Source organism: Augochlora pura, chromosome 1 (assembly GCF_028453695.1).
Source record: "Augochlora pura isolate Apur16 chromosome 1, APUR_v2.2.1, whole genome shotgun sequence".
NCBI lineage: Eukaryota > Metazoa > Arthropoda > Insecta > Hymenoptera > Halictidae > Augochlora > Augochlora pura.
In genome coordinates, this window is record NC_135772.1 from 13,364,555 (window position 1) to 13,386,673 (window position 22,119).

Consider the following 22,119-nt stretch of genomic DNA (forward strand, 5'->3'; position numbering starts at 1 on the left):
GCTGGAAAACTCTCTAAATTCAAAAGAAATATATTGGAAATCGAATGAATTAGATAAGCCTAAAGTATTTTTGAACGCTGAATTGCCGCAGCGAATAGTCCGCGCGAATGTTAACAGTTTATCGCCGGAAAGTACATTGAATAAAAATTTCGGAAGAATTTGTGCGCTACTAGGTGCATAAAGCGTTCAGAAACGATCGCGAAACAACGCGAGATACGAAATCGCCAGATCGTTATCGGGATACAGCGGGGCGATTGTCAGTGTCAATGTTAGATAGAAGTTTCACGTTTGTCTGCGTCTATCGTCGCGGGCTAAAAATATCAGAGAAATATATTTATATTACATAAGGTCGCTGTGCGATAACGAGAGACCCGTGTCTAACCTTCTTTTCGCGCGGATTCAGAACAGTCGTTCTTAAATCGTTCGCTCGAGCCGTTCGTGAAATACGAAACGGGAGCTTCGAACACTGGTCGAACAGTCTCTCATTGACATGTTGGCCGTCGACGCAATGATCATAATAATAGGCAGACGAGATTAAAGCAATTTATTTAATAAACTAAGGGCGAGTGGTTAATATTTACGACGTTAGTTATTCCTTCAACCCCCTCGCATTTCAACGGCACACGAGTGAAGTTATTGCACTCGATCGTTATCGCGACAGTGAACACTGTGTGACGTGATGTTGCTTACTTGCCATAAGAAATTTTCCATAATATTTTATTTGATGTAGCTAGTTCTTCTGTTATAAACGCTTTTGTTGAATTAGTTTACATCTGTAAACTATTAAGTAATAGTAACAGTAATAAACTGTTACTTCTGCTTTTAATTTTCACAGAACAACGTTTCTTTTCGTAAAACATGAAAGCAATTACGGTCTCAGAAATGCTGTAAACTTTTCTACAAAATCAACTTGGTTTTCCTCGCACGGATTACAAAATCGTGCTCCTTACGCATATAACACCGCTAGAAGACGCGTTAAGCATAATATGAACAGTTCAATCTTTACCAGCTAAGTCGTGTCACCCCAACAGCACCTTACAACGTTCGATCGTGTCGACGATTAAATTTTTGAAATTTGTTCGCCGCCTTATGGTAACCCCGTGACACCACATAACTTTCTCAAATGAAAGCAAAATCCTTTCCACAGAATCGAATTTCCCCGCAATCTACACCACTGTGCGAACAATTTACAGTCAAAGTAATAAATAATTCAACGCGAACTTTCCGTCTAGGAATGTACGGACGAAGGGAACGGAAGCTAATCTCGTAGGAACGCAAACGACATATGTCATCGTTCTAACATCGAAAGATTTTTGAAATTTCAAAGGATCAGAATTTGAACGGCGATACTTCAACATTGCCTGGCGCACAGACAAGATCACATCGGAGCAGCCTAGAAAGAAAAATCAAGGATCGATTCCAACCTGTCACGTTAACGGCTCCGGTACAAGCTCACTTTCCGTCACTTTCATTTTCGTGGATCACCATATATTACCGTAGCAACGGACCCGGAAACTGAGCACGCACAGTTGCCTGTGAAATTTGCCGAAGAACCACTCGAAGAATGCCACTGTCACCGAAGGCGATCGGACTCGTGTCGTCGGCTGGTCCACGTGTTTCTCGGTTAGCGTGGCAACCGACCGCGGAATTGCACCTACCTCTCGGTACGTCGAGGTGTCCTGGGTCCTAGGTGGCCCGGTGTCCTGCGACCGGACCGGGTCCTGTCCGTCTTCCCTTAATCGGTCGTCCCTTTCGACGATGTGTCTCACGGCGGTCGCCCGATGGGACACCGTAAAACGTAACACAAGCGAAACGGTGTACGAAGCGGCGCGGATCGCGGACGAAAGCCGAAGCGAAACTACGAACGACCGAGCCGAGCCGCCAGCACGCACCGACTGACCGCGACGCGGACGCGAATGGATCTGTGGTATCGACCACGGCCACCGAACTCCCATAACATCATCGTCCCCACCACGCGGTTCATCGTCTACCGAATTGGGCGGCATTCGAGATACATTTTTGTCCGGATTTTAATCGCCGTCTTGTTTCGGCTGCTACCACCCGCGAAATTCGGGGCCGGCCGCCGACCGAGCCCGAGTCGCGCGGCATCCTGCCGAAATTTTCTCTTCACCCTTCGATCGTCGTGATCGATGCGATCGCTCTTCCCAGCAACGTCCCTGTCGCACAGGCTGCACCTAATCGGAGGGTCTGAACCCTTAGCACTCGAGGGGCGACTCTGCGGCGCCATTAAAATTGTTGTAACACCTTCCAAAATTATTTTTATAAATATCACCAAAGCTTAGATTGAAGTATTTGTTGAAACCGTAACTGTTATATGAGTCACGAGACTCAATTTCATATGCATAGAATAAATTTTTTTATATAAAATAGAAATACTGGAAGCCAGAAAAATTATTTTAGATTTGCAGTGAAAATGTCTTCGAGTGCGAAGAGTTAATACTAAACCTACTGAGCTCTAAAACTGATTAACGTGTACAGCTTTGGAAAAGTGATGAGATTTATTTCAACTTTCCATCATTTGCGTCACAATGTCAGATTGAGTGAAGGAATGTATTCAATCAATTCTAGGGGACAGCCATCATTATTTGAACAATCTGAAAATGAAAGATGCGAGACTGGTCACTTTGACTGGCAAGGAAGGTTCAGTGTTAATAAAGTCTATGGTACATAATCGAACATCCTTTTTAGTACAAAAATTATAGAAAAGATGTAAACTATGTTGCGATTTCTTTAAAAAAAAAGCGGTGTTTATAGTGCAAGGGCCTTATTTTTCGACTATTAAATTATTTTTAGAATGCACTTCTTAGAATTTAATAAAAATGTTTATAATACATTTATAAAACGTTTATAATAAACATTTGATAATCGATAAATAAGATCCATCCTAAAGTACAGTGGTTGCAACGTTCAAAACGGAATAAATCTTTTCAGATTGGACAGTACGAGTTGGGATGTTAGGCGTATATTAGTTTACTGAACAATGTCCGGAAAAAGTTTTGCAAAATTATATGAAATGACAACATCTGTATTATCTGAATCGACAGCATAATCAATGAGTTTTATTAGTCCGGTAATTTACATATGTACGGACTAAAAATTCATATTTATTCATATTTAAAAACAAATTCGTAAGCTAATATATTTAGTGTACCCATTAAAATATGCAAAATGTAAGAAGGCTAAATGTTAAAAATTTGTATTTAATTGAACAAATTTCTCTTACTTTATGGATTGTTTATAGCAATGATTTATATTTTCTTAGTCATATTATACTAATTATGTATTTACTCGATGTGATTCCTTTCTCTTTTCTTATCAAACAGTACAAGTGTTCCTTTTACAAAAATATAACAGCAGATATACTGTTACAAATATAAATGTTCTAATCAAATTCTGTAGTAAAAGATGTCTTGTCCTTTGTTCAATAGTTTACGATAAATAATAAAATGATGTATTAAAATTAGATTTGTGTTAGAAAAAAGTCGATACAAAAGTATTTTCAATTTTGGTCCCAAATGTTAGCTGTCTTATCTACTATTCACTAACAAGGTAAATCATTCGAGTTTGAAGTGGTATTGTATTTCTGTAATATTGTAATACAATCGATATGTTTTTTTCTTCGCAATTGTGCAACGACTACTTCCCACTTGATAGAAAAAAAATAGATACGCGATGAATAATAAATTAACGATGCTTAGATATATATTCTTTTATTTCATGCTTTTCTTTTATTTAAATTGTTGTGCCTGCGCCTCTATTTGATAAAATTCTTTTTAATGCTTTGAATTCATTGGGAAACCTATGCTATAATCCTGACCTGAGAGTCTGATGCTTCTCGAGCAAAAACCACGGACTATTTACAGATTACAACTCTGACCTCGCATTCAGTGCATTTTCGCTGCATTTCAAACAGTGGCTTACAATCCACAGATTTAACGTGTCGACTGCCATATTATCGATAATTACCATACTGCAATTCCTGTGGACGTGCGAGATAGAAGAAGATCAAAACCGTGAGATACGATAAACTTTAATTTCTCACTTTTTATTCTATTAAATAAATTGCGTCAATTTTATAGAGTTTTATTCGAGCAAAAATTTGTATAAACGCCCAGACATAATCTTTCTCAAGACATGATGTAAAAATGAATTTCAAGTGCTTCTTTTACCAATCATCGTAATAAAAAAGACTCGTAATACATGACCTTCTCGTCAATTATTTTACCATTAATATTATCAGTGCGAGTTAATTCTGAGTCTAAATGCTAAACGAATTCCTGTTCTCTAGGTAATAGCTATTTGCATGTTTTTCATAGCATTTTCATAAATAATTCTACACCGTAAAAATTGCATTTCTTGCCTCGTAATAAAAACTACATCGCAGAAACTGTTCATCTATCTTTTCAGAATTTGTCTGATTTTGTATTAACTTAACTTGCTTTTCAAATGGTGAACAATCCAACCGCGGCTCTCGGTTTAATTAACTAGTTCTCTTTTCTATCATTTGTGCTTTTTAAAACTCTTCCCCCAAGATTTTATTTGCGAAACCTAGTGCCTACAATGGAGCATCTGGCAGGTTTCTGGCTTGTCTTCGTTCAAAACGTTATCACTGCATCGGAGAATGAAGCTCTTGTCCTTAACGCGATAAATAAGAAGTAAATCAGCTGCAATTTATCCGTGGACGTTTCACGGTGAAACAGGTGCACGGTCGCGGATATCCTGCAGCCACTGTCATAATATTTGACCAAGAGCACAACACACGAACAACGTAATTTTACAGTTTCGACGTAGATTTTGTGTCAAGTTCTCGCTCAGAATTTTTATAATCGACCGTAGAATAACCGGTCCCCGCCCAATTAAAAACACGTATAACTGTCAATATCGACTAATAAATTAATCATTCGATCCAATTCAATGTTGCTATGTTGGATTACTTTTACAAAACATTTAACGATGGATGACAAAATACGTAATTTATCGTAATGCCTATTTATCACCAGATTTACACTTGTAAATAATTATGACCAAACTACGGATCTCTATGCAAATTCTTATTTTAATTAAGTATTTCTTAAAAACCTGTAGAAAGATGTAAAATATGACCTCTAGAATTATCTTATTCTTTAGTAGCTTCCGTGTGATGGACAAAGAGTAGCGAAGTAAATAATTTTTGTTGGCATGTATTTCTTGACATTTTACGAACTTTCACGTACCATCAATAAGCGAAAATTTTTTGTAAATAAAAACAATACAGTTAAAATTCCTCTAGGTATTAACGAAAATACCCTACGCTATGCATATAAATCAAGAGATTCTTTGAAATACCTTTCTAGTGTTAAATATTGTTTAAAGAATATTGTAAATTGTTTAAAATTAACAAAACGGACGCCGTAATTTATAAATGAAAGCGGAACCTAATAAATATATGCAATTTTGCCATATACAATTATATATTCGATTTTATTACATAGTTGTTAACGATTTAAAATTGTCGTATCATAGTCGAACGAAAAATGATAAATGACAATTTGCCTGATTGAAAAATTAAAGCGAGTCTTCAAGGATTTCACTATTTACAATAAATAATTAATCTGTTACAACCAGTTAACTGTCTTTACTGCTAACGTACAGGTGCGCTGAATACGGTGACTCATGAAAGTATATGAAAATCTTTCAAAGCGGTATAACTTTTCCAATTTGACTAAATAACTTGTTCTTTTTAAAGATGTTAGAGTGTCTTGTTCATCAGACAATGTTTAAAAAACATTTTTCAAAAATTGTAATTAATTGGTATGATAACAAGATAAAAAGCTTACGTTTTTTAACTTTTTTTATCTAAGCCTAAAACGAAAATTTAAACAATATGTTTTGAATGTCTCGGTGATTTATATGTACGCCGAGGATTTCATCGAAATTAGTTAAATTTCATGAATCTTTGACTAATAGTGTGCTACTGTCCGACCACGCATTGAAATCACTAGGTTGCATTCAACGTATTTATCGAAGAATGCTACACATAAATTTAAAAATTGCAGATGTAAATATAAATATACTATAATTGAAGAATGAAACTTTGAGATTATTGGAAATCCATTATTTCGCGTTGATTAAACAGTGTTGATCATGCAATACTCACAGACATTTTAAAATATAGGCACTGTCTTTAAATAATACAGTAAAAGCAAATGAACTTACAAAACTGAAAAAATGGGCTCTTTTTTCTAAGCGCATATAAGTTTAAACAATTAAGTAAAGTGATAAATTTTAGATAAATTTTATATCATTTTGTAGACCTGAGAACAGGGATGAAAATCTTGCGATTTGCTCTTCCATGTTATTAAAATTTTTGGACATAACTTTTATTAACCAATCATAACTCGAATAATACTGTGAATAACAGAAACATTGTTTTCGAAGAATATAATAATATCTTATTATAGCCAAGAAGTTAAACAAGCGTCAAAAATTACTATTAAAAATGCAATGAAAACAAATAAAATATATTAAAAGAATCATACTAATTACAAGAATATAACTAAGTTGTAAATATTCTGTATCGTTTATAGCTATAAAAAAATTAATTACCGATTAACAATTAAATGATTTATATTCTGCTCATAAAGATACTAATTTTAAATATGAGTCAGTTTACCATTAACATTTCATAACGTAAACTTAACAGAAACGGTAGGAATAAATAAATTATGTAGGTACAACAGTCTGGTTACAAAAATTTTTTTAACAATAATACGTATTTTTACAACTTTTTAACAATTAACAATAAAGAAAGTAAAAAAAGTTGTTCGTATTTAAATAAAATACTTTTTAGGGAACAATGTTCCATTGTTTTAAAATATCTGGATCTGCAATCTGTAACATAAGCGAGTAATATTTTGTCACATCAACCCATATGTTACACATAATAAAACAATACAAAGAGTTGAACATAAATAAAAATAAATACAAATAAGTACAAAAATATAAATATAAATAAATACAAATAGTTGTATTATTTAGCAAAAATATGTAGACATGTATCTTACCTTCTTTGTAATCTCATCAACGCATGCCAGTCGAATACGAGCTGCTGTTGCTGGTGAATCAAATCGGAAATATTCATTTTCCAAACCAACTTCTTGTCGAGCAGATTTAATAGCTTCTCTAATGGCGAAGAAAACCGAAGACGCTAAAAATAATGGTGGTTCCCCAATGGCCTAGACATATTTTGATTATAATGTTATGAGTAAGTAACTTGTAAATACGTAATATAATAGATCACAATGCGTTCTTGTAAACCTAACAATTAAATTATAAAATATGTATCACCTTAGACGAATAGACAGCTCTGGGATTTGAAGCACCTTTCAATAAAGATACATTAAATACTTCTGGAATGTCTGTAAAACCAGGCAGTTTGTATGCACCTGGGCCTCTACTGAAGAGTGCTCCATTTCTTAAATATACCATTTCTTCAAGAGTAAATAGTCCATACCCTTGAACGAAACCTCCTTCCACTTGTCCTATGTCAATTGCAGGATTAAGACTCTCGCCTAAATCCATGACAATATCTGTTTGCAGTACCTGTATGTTAAACATTGTTAATAATATTTTCATTTTTCAGCCTCAATCTCTTGTTTTAAAGCCAAAACAAAAAATCAGGTAATTTTATATTTATCCATTATCCTAATTTCATAGTGCATTTATAAAATTTATGAAGCAATTCTAATCAAATTAGATAAGGTTTAAGTAAATTTAAAGCCATAGAGGATTAATCTCTGTACAGTAGAAAGCGTTTATAATGCATATGAATGTCTTACCTGATGATCGCCAGTCAAGCAATCAATTTCTACTTCTGAGCATGCAGCACCATATGTAAAATAATTGAATGCATTTCCAGAATTTGTTTCGAATGAGTATCCTATATTAGGTGTTTTATAGAATCCAGTAGCAGAGAGACCGATTCTTTCAAGGTAAGCAGTACTTATCCAATCTTCCCATGTCCCAGTTGGATTTTTATCTATTACTGGTTTCAATCGGTTCATAATTTTCTCACATGCATTCTACATTACATAATGTAAATGAAAGTGTAATGTTTACTGAACATTTAGTTTTTGTAAAGATGTATTTTGCCAAATAACATTTACTAACCAAAACAGCCATGCCATTGAGATCTGAAGCAGCACTAGCTGCAGTTGCTGATGTGTTAGGCACTTTATCTGTAGCGGTCTCCATTATGTGTATTTTGTCTGGATTTATTTTTAACACTCTGCTGGCTACCTAAACGTTAGAAGAAACATAAGTAAATGCAATTTGAACAAGTAACGTTTTCCAGGGCTTACATAATTTACCCAGGCGAAAAATATCTAATTATACGATGATCCGCAAAAAAAGTTATATGTATACAAAAAATTACATAAATTAATTAATTATACTTAAATCAGAGTAATTAATTAAAAATAAAGAAAAAAATTACTTGTATCATTTTTGTATGTAAACCTTGTCCCATTTCTACACCACCATGACTAATCAAAACAGAACCATCTGTATACACATGTACGAGAGCCCCTGATTGATTTAAAAAGAGTACAGTGAAAGAAATGCCAAATTTTGTTGGAACTACTGCCAATCCTCTTTTCTTGTACCTGTTCGATCTATCAAAATAAAATATTATACACGTGACATCAGAAAAATATACAATATCTATCGTCATAAAATTCAAACCAAGTACAAATAAAAAATAAAGTGCGTAAAAATGAGATAATAGAATCACGTTTGAATTGAATTAATATGAAACTTTAAAAACTTGAAAGCAATATGTATTTAAATATACCTATTATACTGCTGAATATTTTTAAATCTTTCTGTGTAATTAGAAGATAAGAGACACTCTTCCCAACAACGTTTCAAGGTGCAATTAATAAGCTTCTGATTGTAATGGGTTGAATCCCCTTCTTTGTACAAATTTAACTCTGAAATCTATTACAATTAAATTATCATTAGAATTCCTAGTTAATTTCTTGTATTATAACAGAAGTTATCATTGTACCTTCATAGCATCTATATTCAAATATTCTGCAATATGTCTAACAACAGTCTCTGCTACAAACATTCCTTGTGGACCTCCAAAACCACGAAACGCTGTATTAGATGGTAAATTAGTTTTACACGAATGACCATAAACATCACATACTGGTATTTTATAAGAATTTTCGCAATGGAACATGGCTCGTTCTAGAACCTGCAGAAGTAATAACTCTGTTCAAAAGTTGCTTCCGACAGGGTAATTAAAACTCTTTTCTTTGTATAGAGTTGGTGAACGTTAACTCACCGCGAAAGAAAGGTCTCTTGAACATCCAGCATTGTTATAAATATGAACTTGCATCACTTTAATCAAGCCATTATCATCGAATCCAACTTTATATTTAAATAAAAATGGATGCCTTGTACCAGTCATCATCATGTCTTCATCTCTGTCTAACATACAACGCACCGGTTTTCCTAATCTATAAACAGAACATTTTAATTTAATATCTTTCTAACGCAACTACACTCTATGACTTATAATGTATAATACTGTTTTAATATATAATGATACCTATGAGCAGCAAATGCAACTGGTAAGGCGACTACCGCAGCCCGTGATTCCTTTCCCCCAAAACCACCACCTAATCTTTTCACTCTCACTACAACTTTATTAGCATTAACATTCAAACAGTGTGACACTAATTTTTGAATTTCTGATGGATGTTGAGTGGAACAAAATATTTCCAATTCATCCTCCTCCCGTGGAATTACCAAAGCAGCTTGTGTTTCAAGATAAAAATGTTCTTGACCTCCTATTCGAATTTCGCCTTCTAGAATATGAGCCGATTCTGAAAAGGCTTCTTCAGCGTTCCCCTTCTGTATACGTTTTGGACTCTCCGTAAAAAAGGAACGATGTTTAATGGCATCCTAGAAGAATATATTCCATATATTACAATAGATAAAGATATATTATTTGAATTTAAGTAATATCTTCGGTGTCACTCTTTTTTCAATCATATTTTTATATTAAAATTGCATATATATACCTCTATTGTAATAATTATTGGTTCCATGTCCTCATATAAAACTTCAACCATTCTAGCTGCTTTCTGTGCAATAATCTGATTAATTGCAACTATTGCTCCAATTGGTTGTCCTTGGCTTGTAACCTTGAAAATATCATATCTTCACACATTTTTATTTTAATGTTTTATGAAATCGACCAAGTTTTGTTTCTTCTAATGCTAATTTTCATATTACTAAATACAAATAAAGATCGTAAGTACATATGGTGAAAGTTAGTCGTGACTTATATATTAATAATGAAACTTTACTATTCACTAAAAAAAAATCACCTCCTCCAGAACAAAAATTTCGTCATCATGGAACACGGGTCCGTGATAACGTTGTTTCTCGGGTATATCCTTTGCACTGTAAAAGGCTACTACACCTTCCATGGATAATGCTTTCGTTGCATCGATTTTCAATATTTTGGCGTGGGCCTTCGTAGATAACACTAATGATAAATAAAATTCGTTTGTGTATTTTGGTATATCGTCACAATAAATCGCTTCTCCAGTCGCTTGTTTAAATGCACTCGCATGGACAATAGGTCTTCCTATTAAATCATTCACTTCCTGACCCTCTGGAACCTAGTATATCAACATACAGTATTAAAATTAAAAAGATAAAAATAATTGTAAAATGGATATCAAAATAATGTATACCACTTGATAATATTGTGAACTTTTCGGTTCCTTATCATGAAAACCATCTGCAGCACTTCCCAATTCTTTAGGCCATGATGGATACTCGCATAATTGCACTTGTAGTTTTTCAGCTATGCGCAAAAATCCTTTGAAGAACAAACTGTAAAATTAAGAAAAAATATGAAAGTATACTTGTCATTTTTTTTATCCAAAGTTATTTAGCACAATCTTAACAGACGAGTGTGAAAGTAAAATTAATATTGTAATATAGTAGTACCTCAGAGTTAGGGATTTACGATACTTGACCATACCACCTGGGACATTATCCGGAAGTGGAAATTCATCCAATAAAGAAGAATATACGCTGTCCAAAAGTGATTGATCCCACTTCCTGTAAAAATTTATTATTCTGTAATGAAGTAGTATAAAAAAAATTTGCTTTCATAGATGTGTAGATATAAATATCTACTAATTACTAGTTATAAGAATTATTTTTCAGCCAATATGAAAATTAAAAATATGATAATTTAATAAACACTTTTAATAAGAAAAAATTGAAAATTCATTTTATGAAATATATAAAATATATAAAACATAATTTGTTTGCCATTTAATATATTGCAAAACATTAAATCATTTTGTAAAACACCTTCCAATCATAATGTCACACGTTTTCCTAGCCATAACAGTTGTTGGAGCCATCCCACCGAAAGCCAAATTTACTTTCTGAATGATATTAGTTCCAGGTTGAAAAAATACATTCAATGCCATATTAACAATTGCAATGTCATCATCTCGCCTTCTTGCTTGTTTATAAGCTACAAAATACTGATTCTGGAAAATAAAAAAAATATTAAATCAATGAAACTGCTATGACAGATTTTAAATGTAGTTAGTTTACATGCAGTCAATAGCTTTTGGAACATTCCAAAATATATGTTTTCAAATTACTTCTTTGGTGTAGGGGATCTGTATTTGAATTAAAATCTCATCTGGCAAGGCTATGTTTTGCCGGTATCCTTTAAAAAAGCTATGATCCATTGGAACAACTCTGTTTCCATTACTCAAACTGCAAAGATTTAATTCTACTCCCGCTGCCATAAGAACTGGATTTAAATCTGATATAGGACTTCCTGTCATTATGTTTCCTCCAACAGCCTATAATAATGAAAATTTACAAAGTTACATTTATAAAATAGTCCACTATTTGGATATTACAGATTAATAATATGTATTATTAATAATTATTGAAAAAACTTACTGCAACGTTTCTAATTTGTTTACCAGCAAACCAATGAAGTATTGCAATTATCTCGTTAAATATTCTTGTTTTGTGTTCTGCAACAGAAATCAAATTAAAATACTATTTAACACAAAATCAAAAATTATAAATTGTAAAGAATACAAAATCTAAGCTATTCACCAGGCTTATTATCAATTTGCTGCTTTAAAACTTTTTCCATTTCAACAAGTGTTGTGCTTGCACCCAGATAAAGCATGCCTTCATTTTCTTGAACGGTTCGCATTTCCTTGATTAAAATAGGATGTATCAGAACAGGATAGGACAAATGCTTAAATTTGACCTCAACACCTACACATAAATCACAAAACAATTTCTACAGATGAAGTTATCAAAAACCTACACTTTCTTCGATTTCAATAATCTTTAGATATCTTATAAAGAGCGATATTCTGAACAACCTTTTCCTTTCCTATATAAGGCCGATCGACCTTAGTTTTCGAGATATTAGGGAAAAACTGTTGCTACTACTACATTGAATTCTGGCTATTATACATATGCATAACGCGATGCGGTGTGTATAGTGGATAAGCCGGCTGTCGCTACTCATCTACTGTTTCCTTTCAAACATGACGACGCGCCAGCAAGGAATATAACATGACGGGTGAACTTGTTAGTTCAGATAAAATGTAGGAAGCCTAACCGTGTTAGTTACTGAATAATTTCCCCCACAGAGTTAGGTTTGTGTCAGGTTCATATTAAGTGGCGGGGGAATTAGTAACTAACAGAATTAGCCCGAAAGCGAAGGCCGAAAGGTCCTAAATGAAAGTGGAAAATGTTTATTTCATTCAGAACATTGCTCTTGATAACATAGTACTTCAAGACTAATGAAATCGGAGATGGCGCAGACTTTCGCAACTTCACATTTTAACATTCACATCAATTTACACATTCGTCAATACAAGTGATAATAAAGTCAAGAAAAATATTAAATAAATGTATTATAATTGCAATCGATATGATGAAAATGATACAACTACGAATATCAACACGGCGTCAGTGTGGTGGACATGACACACTCCATAAATTTTTAATTTATTAACCTGCTGTAAAAAAAATAATGATAATAGCAATGCTGCATAAGACACATCTTTGAAGTTTTTACGATATTATCGACATGTGAAATATTTGAATTAAAAATTTCTTTATCAAATTTTTTTTAAACATATTGTTGAAGAAATTGACCGTCAAACTTATTACGTCACATTTTTATACCACACTGATGCCAGATTAATTATAACTTACCTATCTCAGTGTTTCCTACAACAATCTTTGCATTTGGATATTGTTTTTTCAAATACAACAATTCGAAAAACGTTCGCGGCCTATACCAAGTAATATTTTTTCCTTTGATAATTAAGTATTTCTCGTCCAAGTGCGATGAGATCTAAAAATGTATTTAGCTATTGAAGATTCTTGTCGAAAGCATATTCACGTGATTATTAATGTAGATTCCTTACATGCAATTTAGGCGGAAATATAATTTCTTGCGTCGGATCGTACGGACGAAATGTTTTCGGATTGAAAACTTCGGTCGGTTCCGCTATCGGTATTCGTTTGCAACAGTTTTCACCCATTGCGCAAAGCCCATTTGGCAAAGATTTCTCTCGGTTACTTGATAATAATTGCATCTGTTCCCATTCCTCCGTGAACGTTTTATAGGCTTCTATAATGGGACGATATCCGGTGCATCTACATAAGTTTCCTATGAGTTGGGCGTGACATAAAATAATATTAATTATGTAGTATATACAAGTACATATTAAAGGCATAAAATAGAATCAATTGAATAACATATATCCATACGTACATATCGTACGCATATTAAACTATAATGAAAAAATGAACAAATTCCATGATATTGTTTTAAATTATGGTATTTTGGTACGGAATTAAAACAGTAGTTTTCAATAATAAAATATGATCACATTGTTCCAAATAAAAAGATATTTATAAAACTCTAGTTTACAAAATACAATATACAGGGTGACCTACACAAGTTGTGCACCTTCTGTAACTTACACATTCATTTTTTCATAGGTACTTTCCGTTTCGGAGATTTGAAGGTCGATTTTTTTGCTTTAAATGGAATATTATATTTTTTATATCAGAATATGGAAGAATGTAGAATTCTAAGAAGATAAAAATGATTCAATTACATTTTCCTTGATTCGCTTATAAAAATGTTGCATGAAGATTCGCGATTTAACTCCGATACTTTGATTTCCATATTACCTTGAAATGCAATTTCAAGATCCTTCATGGTAGGTTTCGGAATGCTTCGTAACAATGCATACATAGACATGACGATTCCCGGTGTACAGAAACCACATTGTGAACCGTGAGCTTTTGCAATACGTTCTTGTACAGGATGGAGTTTTGTTTTAACGCTACCGATGCCTTCCACTGTGGTCACAGCTAAACCATGCACAGCACAGATTGGTGTTAAACACGCATTCACTGCCATGTGTCTATAGTAATTGTCAGATAAATGTGATCAATCAAGGAAAATAATTCAACCTTAATACAAAACCTAATTAAAAATGATAAAGGACTATAGAAATACTGAAACCATAAAAGTCTATTATTTGTCCACAAAATTTTCATTGAAAAATTCATAAATGTTGAACTATAGTCTGTCCAACGAAATGTGTCAGTACGTATAAATTAATTCATGGTGATTATGGTGCATATGTTTATGAAACTTATGATAAGAAGTAGAAAACGATTTTGAGCTGAACGCTAGATATTAATATTAATGTTTCCTTCACCCTTAATGGTTATTATCGTTGGTCAGATTATAGTACATCTTTATATCGTACAAAAAGTATTAACTAAATATTATAAAAGCCAATTACATCGAAACCATTGAGGATAGCAATAATTTAAATAAAATATTTTAAATTAAATTTTAATGGAACAATTTAAAAATTTATTTTAAAATTTAAAATTAATTATAAAATTAAACCACAAAACAAGTTGTAGTTTTCAAAATTCCAAAATTTTACTGTTCACATCAAGAGTGAATACAAGTATCTTTTTTATTGAATTCTGCACAATAAATATTTATATAAATTAATTTCTATTTCTCATGTATTAGTTCCACTTTCTCCCTCTCCCCCCCCCCCCCTCTCTCTCTTTATATAAGTTTTGTTTTAGTTGACAAGATATTAATGAAAAATACTACATTGACCACAGCGTATATAAATAATGCTAATATATTGAATAACGCCTATCTAGACGTTACTAAACACAAGCATCTTCGCCGTATTAGTTGTTCCGGTTGCCTAACAAGTTAAGTCCAGCAGTCGGTAAAGATGGAGCGACTCATCGTAATATCTATGGAGTGTCTAAAAATTAAAAACCGGTTTTAGCGTGCTTCGTCTTTTTTCGATTGAACAAAGCGCATGATCAACTTTCACAATTTTCACATTCGACATTATTAAGTATCTAAAAAATTGCAAACATTCTATTTTCTATACAAAACATACCTTTCTTTATAAATAAATCATAGAACAATCATTTGAATAAGGTATCTTTTATTTGAAATGCTCGTTTAAAACATATAAGTATATACTAAATGTTCCATTTAAATCGAAATATCCCTAAATATACTGATGGTGCAGGAAATAGTTTCTGTGAATAATGATAGCTTCTTGCATTATTTAGAAGTGTGATAATTTTATAGCAATATTCACATTAAAATATCTTCACGACTACCGATCAATGTATCAAAAATGTATAATTTCATTTAGAAAAACATGTTTAACTTTGTTTAAAACATGTTTTTGTATCATTATGAAGTGGATCAATTTAAAAGGAACACCCTGTATATTATTATTTGAGAAAACAGTGTCGGCAATGAAACGGTATTTCAGGAGAGCGTGGAAATAATTACGCAGATGCGTTGGTTAAATCTTATTCTTCGCCGCTATCCGATATTATCCGCATTCTTTTGCGTAAGACTGAAATTAAATCACTGCCATCATTTGATACACTTTGGCCGACCAGTTCATATCGGTGGCCAACGTTGCCTTTAGCATTAATTTCCAGTTCCGAAGGTTGATTTTTTTTTTTTGCAAACTTAGTAAGTAATCGTTAAGATCCTGTTTTCACTACATCCTTATATAATTTTATATAATTTTATATACACGCATGTGGCAGCATTGTGTATCATTCACGACTTTACTCTTACAAATCCAATGGAAATACCCTTTTCAACAGAACTGAAGTCGAACGGAGAAATAAGAACTGAATGTTATTTGAACCATATGAACCAAGATTACGTTAGATATACAATGGAACCTCAACTTTTCGAACTAGTCAAGAAACACGAGTGTTCAGATTATTGGACTAGTTTCATTTTAATTAATAACATGTAATAACATTTTCAACTCATAAACTTTGTTGAGAATTTAGCAATTTCGAAATAATCGGCTTTTATGCATTATATACTCTACCACAAACTTTAATTTATGCATAATTTTAATTTTAATTTTTGTATAATATAAATTATTTTTATAATATTTATATGCGAATTAAATTAGTCTTTTCGTAACAGTGTTGATGCTCATAACAATATAAAAGGATACGAAATATTTCCTGTTTTGCGATCCAACTTCGAGATCATTACGGTGCAAGCTCCGCAACCACCTTCCGCACAGCCTAATTTCGTTCCAGTTAATTCTACTGTATTTCAATTATTAAGGATTTCAATATATTAAGCGCATAAGCATTTGTAAGAGAAATATAGAAATTGTATCTGTTATATAATTCAGATTAAGATAATCAACTTAAATTAGAATAAAAGTTTTAGTAAGGAATTCCATTTTTATAAAAAAATGTATTAAGATTATGAAGAGGAATCAAACTTTTGAATAGTAGTGAATTTCAAAATTCCGTATTGTTCAAGAAACGAACACCGCAAACATTCCAAGGTCATAACAACAGCTTACATAGAACGGACTGTTAGTAGCCTTTTAATATGGAAATAAGTGATGATTACCTTCTGCGTAATCTGTATATCGGCTTACGATATGATCGAAAAATTACAAGGTATATTATAGATATCCGCCATTTTGATGAATGGCAAAACAATATTATGATAAAAAAGAATTTTATATGTTAAGAGGTACAATTAAAATGTTAAGGATACATTTATTTCTCAAGTACCATAGTAATGTCCACTCTGGATCGGCATTGTCATCTATTACCTTGATTTCAATGTTTAACATATCAAATAAAAACGCATGATAATTAAGCAATGATCTGGAACATGCTAGATAATAGTGAAGAAGAGATTTCACAACTAGGATTGGATAATGCCAGTGGATTTCAATAGCAATTCCCAATGACAATGTCATCACCATACTTTAGTCCCCTCTCCACCACACTATAGCACATTTCAGCCATCACAACATTTCAAAAGAAATTATTAATTTGAGGAAAATTAAATTTATTTATAAAGGTTAGTTTTCTCAGTTTTCATCATGCCCAATATAACTGTGATTATTGTGTCATAACCATTTGCATATAAATATCAGAATAATTATAATTTATTAATAATTTACATATGTCACTAAAAGTGTGAATTAACTTCAGTGATCAGTTGATTATAATCAAATTATAGAATTTAAACCGATTATGATCCTTCATCGTACAACAAAAAACGTGAAAATACATATTTTGTAAAGGGATACACAACATATGTGTTAATAACATTTATAGAAATCATAATTTTGAAACATGTGGATCAGGATTATTCTATATAATTTATTATATTATTTATCATTATTCTTTATGATGCAATTGTCTTTGTTTAAATTCTTTACATGTTATGTACATACCTCCTTTCCATTAATGTAAAAGACTAGCGTATTTGATATATCTGAATGACCTATGCGGTTGGACATTGTAGACTTAGATAGCTTGTCCCACTTATTGCGTTAAACAAACCTACAAAGATAGTGGCACAAAAAATAATATCTTTTAGAAGACAAGCTAAGCATTAGGGCATCCAGAAAATTCTGTGGTTTCTTACATCTGCGTGGAGTTATGTTGACAATTGTTTTGCAAATAAACAAAGAAACATTTATGGCAAAATACCACACAACTTTTCAGATGGTCCAATAGTATAATTAATCATTAAATATGACATGAGCAATGATATAATATTATATATTATATATATTATACCATTGATATTTCAGTGACTGATTATACAAACTTCAATAATACTACTTATTGAACAAGATATATATTTAATTCAATGCATTTATATATACAATTTTAGTATCTAAAAGCAAATATTAAGATCATTATAGAAATACTAATTGAAAGTTTAATTCTCATATGACTTTTACAACTATACTGCAAGTATTCATACAAATACAGATCTAGAATTAAAGAAAAAAAGAAAATGTATTTTCATATATCGTACACAAAAGCCAAAGTGTATTCAATACATATGTATAAGCTTTAATTTGGTATTGCAAATGTTTAATTGATTGTGTATTTAATATTTACAATATACAGTATAAGTGGTGGATAAAGATAAATCAAACTATTTTATACATAGCTATCTCTTTATTATGGTTAAACATGTGCAAATATGCAATGACGTACACTATTACATAGAGTATATAGATATATACTTAGACTGATAACATTATTAAAAAATAAACATCTTTCTGTTGCGACACATATTGCCTAGTCGATAAGCATAATTTATGCACATTATAATGTCAATAATATTGTATTTATAAGAAAAGATACAATTGAATGAAATAATTTACATGCATCTGATAGAACAGAACAATAAAATAAGTGAAAGTACAGTAGAGAGTTTGTCACAATTATTTCTGTAATTTCCATATACTAAAACATTCTATTATCTAAAAATTCCATTCAAGTTCTCTACTAGATGATCATGTATCTAAATATTAGAATGATTACATAATATAATCTTTGGATATCAGAATATTATCTATATAAATGTTTGGAGAAAGGAGTCTTTACAATATAAATAATATGTGACTGTATTAAGAAACTACATAAACATGAGATATTCTCAATTTTAATTTAGCAGCTTAATAATATCTTATTTACGTATTTGTCACATCCTGTTTTTACTCTTGTGTTCACACAACAATTAAAGAAACTATGATGCAATAATAAACTGTTTATCTTTGTATCAAAATTACTACTTAATCCAACATGATTTTTCTGATACTGATATTTAAGAACAATCAAGCACACACTATTGTGATGCATGAACTAACATTTTTAATATAAATACATGTCTAAATAAACTATTATTTCTTTTCGCGATAATTATAAAAATTCCACGTCTAACACTCCAAGTTGTACCACCACAACACAACTTTATGTGTAGCACATATGTGTATATGTCGTAGTATTATGTGACGTACTTATTTACACGGAACTACGTTTCTAAATACGAATTAAATGTTATTGTGTAATGACAAGATATCGTTCCAGCACTCACCTTTTCTAAAATCATTTGTAACTATTTTAAATCGTCAAGAATCACTCGCGTGTGACTGGTACGAGTAGCAATGGACAACTAAATGCAACTAACCATTAAGTTATCCGTTATCATGCATGATACATTACATACACGTGACGTTATGTTAAGAAATATTGGAGTGATTGAAACAGCCTGTCTCTTTCCCACTTCTTACAATTTAAGTGTAATGTAATTGTTACTTGTGTATACATATATGCATGTATTTGGTTCCTTTTAAAATAAATGGGATTCTGCATCTTAAACCCAATTCTGTAGTTACTATCTTGTTTTTAAATTACAAAATTACAATTAAGTTATGCGTACTTACAGCATTTCTTATTTTTCTTCAATATTATCAGATATGATGTTGATAATATTTTTAATAGATGGAATAAGTTTCTACTGCAATACAGTTATTATAAATTGAGGTACAAATCTGTATATTTTTTTATAACTAAATTATTATTACGATATTAATATTTGTGCATGCTAAAAAGCTTGACATTTATAATACATGACATACTCCATTAATTTCAATTAAGTGATTAAATTTAAAATAAAAGAGAAAAATGGTTGAAATCTAGAATAGAAACAACAGAGTAACTATTTATTCAACGAAAAGATACGTTTTTACAAATAAAAATGTTATAAGACAATAGTGATTTTGTAGAAATCATTGTCAGTATATATGTTTCTAAAAAATTAATTTTTGTATTACTCTGTTAATAAAAAGTTATTGAAATTCTGTAAAAACAGTGCAATTAAAAGGTCTATTATCATAAATATAACTTCCAAACCGCGCAATTCAAATATGAAATCATACAATAACAAATTTCTATGATCTATCGCTGAAAAATAAGAAACAAAAGATTTTATTATTAATAAATAATTTACTTAGCAGAAATAGTATTATGTATGTAAATACGTCTTATTAATTATCTGAATAAGATTAAAATTTTGATTATAAATCACTGACGACATTTAGGAGAATATTTCATACATACATATTTATAATAATGAAGTCTGTAAGGTAGATAGGTATAGTATGTGTACGTAATAAACATTTAATTTAAGCTAGAATTTTCGAGAAACAAACAGTGTATAGTGTTACGTTATCACGTTTCATGAGCGACGCGAACATAGGCACTTGTTTATATTACGACCACGCTACTAGACTATACGTTTCAATTTATGGCGGCAGGAGGGAAGTTCGAATGTATATACGAATTTATATCGCATATTTATATAGAGACATTGTATCGCCCGAGAGGAATAACTAAGAATATGTAAAGAGACAATGAGAGAGTTCCCACGAAGTTCATCGTCAAACCTTTGCTTTCTTTAGCAAGACTAATCGAGGAGTATAGACAATGTCACGTCGGCTCTCGCAAGACCCTCTACAATGTTGCACAAACTAAACGAGTCACAGTAACAAATCCAGACCGCTAAAGTGTTGCACGTCGAAAACCGTTAGTTAGGGACTTCTCGGAACTCTCCCTGACCTCTCTCTCTCTCTCTCTCACACTGTCCTTGAACCGAGGTCTTCGCGCGCGGCATACCCCACTCCGTTCGTTTCGGCGGGCTTTTGCCCCTGCGCGCTCGACCGTCGCGCACTCCCAGCCGCACGCGCACCGCCGAACCACCAATCACCACCAATCTGCAACCAGAAGATGAGCCATCCGACGAATCAGCATCCAGCTAGAGGACCCCAATTTTCCTATTGGACAAGGGAGGAAGAACCAGAAGGAACGCAGGAATAAAACTTGTTTTCCTCGGGAAAATCAAGACAGACTTTATTCGACAGTCAAAGAAAGTAGATCATAGAGCTCTATCAATAAAGTACCAGTTTTTGCTTAAAATATTCAAAGTTGTACAACTCTCTACAACCTTTCACGAGCAGAGCGGTTCAGCGCTCCACGGGCAACCGAACCACATCAAATTCCCTACATCCAAACAATTCAGACCGTAACACTGGTGACAGCGGTGGGATTGTTTAAAACAACATTTGCCGGCTCGTGAAAAGTGCACCTCTCTCTCTTGGGTTTTGCATGGTTTCCCCAAGAGCATAAGGGTAAATACCGGAGACGGGTGATTTTGGCAATCCATGCTAACGAAGCCATAAATCACAAGCACGTACAACCAACGGAGGAAGGAGTCCTGCAACTCAACATCCGGAACCAATCATCCCTGGGAACGACAGCAACACTACGTGGACCTCGCCATCCCTGGACGTAGCGGAGACGAATCATCCCTGGGAACAATTACAAGGCCATCAAACAACGGCAACGAGCGATTTCCATAGACGTAAGACTTACCCGTCATCTCAGTTATAAAAATGCCGCCTTTACGCACTACATATTTAAAACGCCAGGAAACCTCGGAAAGTGACCTGAGTGGCCGCGAAATCCTTACGGTAGACCGTGTAATACGAACCGAAGTAGGAGACCATCATTCCGGGTTAAATTCTGGTATCTCGGCCCAAGCGCCTACACGGTCGGAAATACCAGAAGCCGACTTAGGGGTCGTCTCGGTGCAAA

The 22,119-nt window shown here is 32.7% G+C and overlaps 2 protein-coding genes across 9 annotated transcripts in view; both read right to left on the reverse strand.

Annotated features, from left to right (window-relative positions):
- LOC144471527 (A disintegrin and metalloproteinase with thrombospondin motifs 15) overlaps positions 1-1,912 on the reverse strand; it is a 151,939-nt gene extending 150,027 nt beyond the window's left edge. For all 7 annotated transcript variants that reach the window (XM_078183705.1, XM_078183668.1, XM_078183660.1 and 4 more), the window contains exon 1: positions 1,659-1,912. The gene's annotated coding sequence lies outside the window, so the exon portion shown is untranslated. The remainder of the gene's footprint in view (positions 1-1,658) is intronic.
- A 4,828-nt stretch (positions 1,913-6,740) lies between these two features.
- Positions 6,741-19,839, reverse strand: Ry (xanthine dehydrogenase rosy). 2 transcript variants are annotated; one of them, XM_078177661.1, is made up of 25 exons: positions 19,562-19,839; positions 17,901-18,009; positions 17,210-17,267; positions 16,647-16,743; positions 14,290-14,525; positions 13,515-13,759; positions 13,300-13,441; positions 12,178-12,345; positions 12,016-12,092; positions 11,706-11,912; positions 11,404-11,588; positions 11,032-11,145; positions 10,773-10,914; positions 10,401-10,697; positions 10,092-10,214; positions 9,617-9,972; positions 9,350-9,524; positions 9,068-9,259; positions 8,852-8,997; positions 8,495-8,672; positions 8,170-8,298; positions 7,839-8,081; positions 7,348-7,602; positions 7,065-7,235; positions 6,741-6,891 (listed from the first exon to the last, which is right to left on the reverse strand). In XM_078177661.1, exons 2-25 carry the CDS (start codon positions 17,964-17,966, stop codon positions 6,847-6,849), a joined length of 4,047 nt encoding a protein of 1,348 aa, XP_078033787.1. In that variant the 5' UTR covers positions 17,967-18,009; positions 19,562-19,839; the 3' UTR covers positions 6,741-6,846. The 2 variants fall into 2 exon arrangements, with proteins under 2 accessions (XP_078033787.1, XP_078033795.1); XM_078177669.1 differs by lacking the exons at positions 13,515-13,759; positions 14,290-14,525; positions 16,647-16,743; ... (1 more) ...; positions 17,901-18,009; positions 19,562-19,839 and having other exon boundaries at positions 12,178-12,283; positions 13,300-13,416.
- Positions 19,840-22,119: the final 2,280 nt, after the last annotated feature.

What these genes read in the sequence shown, in the direction of transcription:
- Ry (XM_078177661.1), bottom strand. Translation starts at nt 17,966, where the DNA reads ATGTCCAACCGCATAGGTCATTCAGATATATCAAATACGCTAGTCTTT. An exon ending in GTTCACAATATTATCAAGTG is followed by an intron (nt 10,698 to 10,772) that starts GTATACATTATT and finishes TTGATATACTAG; the next exon opens with GTTCCAGAGGGTCAGGAAGT. An exon ending in GCTTGACTGGCGATCATCAG is followed by an intron (nt 7,603 to 7,838) that starts GTAAGACATTCA and finishes TTTAACATACAG; the next exon opens with GTACTGCAAACAGATATTGT.